The sequence below is a fragment of the Papaver somniferum genome, unplaced genomic scaffold, assembly GCF_003573695.1.
Source record: "Papaver somniferum cultivar HN1 unplaced genomic scaffold, ASM357369v1 unplaced-scaffold_21478, whole genome shotgun sequence".
Lineage (NCBI taxonomy): Eukaryota > Viridiplantae > Streptophyta > Magnoliopsida > Ranunculales > Papaveraceae > Papaver > Papaver somniferum.
This window is the reverse complement of record NW_020631573.1, coordinates 1-1000: the sequence shown is the minus strand read 5'-3', so window position 1 is coordinate 1000 and position 1000 is coordinate 1. Positions and strand designations below refer to the sequence as shown.

At 38.6% G+C, this 1000-nt stretch overlaps 1 protein-coding gene across 1 annotated transcript; it reads left to right on the top strand.

Annotated features, from left to right (window-relative positions):
• Positions 1 to 52: 52 nt before the first annotated feature.
• Positions 53 to 793, top strand: LOC113340448 (indole-3-acetic acid-amido synthetase GH3.6-like; the record flags this gene model as incomplete). The annotated part of the gene is made up of 2 exons (XM_026585590.1): positions 53 to 286; positions 404 to 793. Coding segments are annotated over 2 exons (624 nt in total), but the record flags the coding sequence as incomplete, so codon positions are not given.
• Positions 794 to 1000: the final 207 nt, after the last annotated feature.

Below are 1000 nucleotides of genomic sequence, written 5' to 3'. Positions count from 1 at the left end.
GTACGCATGTTCAGAATGCTTCTTAGGTATAAACCTTGACCCTCTAACTAAGCCACCTGAAGTTTCTTACACCCTTATCCCTACATTGGCATATTTTGAGTTCTTGCCGATACTCGGGGAAGATGATAATCAAAAGGACAACTTCAACCAGGAGAAAAAACAACATCATCCAGAACTGGTTGATCTCGTCAAGGTTGAGCTTGGACGGGAATATGAGCTTGTTGTCACCAATTATGCAGGTAACTTGATTATATTCAAGAATTTTTATTACACACTATTTCTTCAAGTACGTGCTGATCTTACGCTTATGTATTATGTGGATTTATTTTTTGTCCCATACACCCTCGCTTTCTTCGCTTTCTTCATTAGCCCATTTTAGTCTTTCGTGCTCTACCATACATAGATGCAAGGACTTTATCGGTATAGAGTTGGAGACGTGCTACGAGTTGCTGGGTTCAAGAACAATGCTCCTCAGTTCAATTTCATGCGGAGAAGAAATGTAGTTCTAAGCATTGATATGGACAAGACAAACGAAACTGAGCTTCAAAATGCAGTGAAAAGAGAAGTTGACCATCTTATGATTATGTCTAATGTCTCTCTTGTTGAATACACTAGTTTTCCTGATACATCAACTTTTCCAGGACACTATATGCTCTATTGGGAACTTCAGGGAAACAATAACAATGCCGTAATTCCTCAGAAAGTGCTTGAGGAATGTTGTATGGTAATGGAAGAATTCCTCGGTTATGAGTATCGTTATATGCGCAATAACAAGAAATTAATTGGACCCTAGAGATAAAGATTGTAGAGACAGGAACGTTTTGTAAGCTGATGGATCATGCAATCAACCAAGGTTCATAAGTTGCACAGTACAAGACTCCTCGATGCATGAAACCTGGTTCCATGATCGAAATCCTAAACTCTATGGTTCTTTCAAGATTTTTCAGTCCAAGGTGCCCACAGCTATAAATCCATGCTGTTTTGTAAGAAAAAATAAATG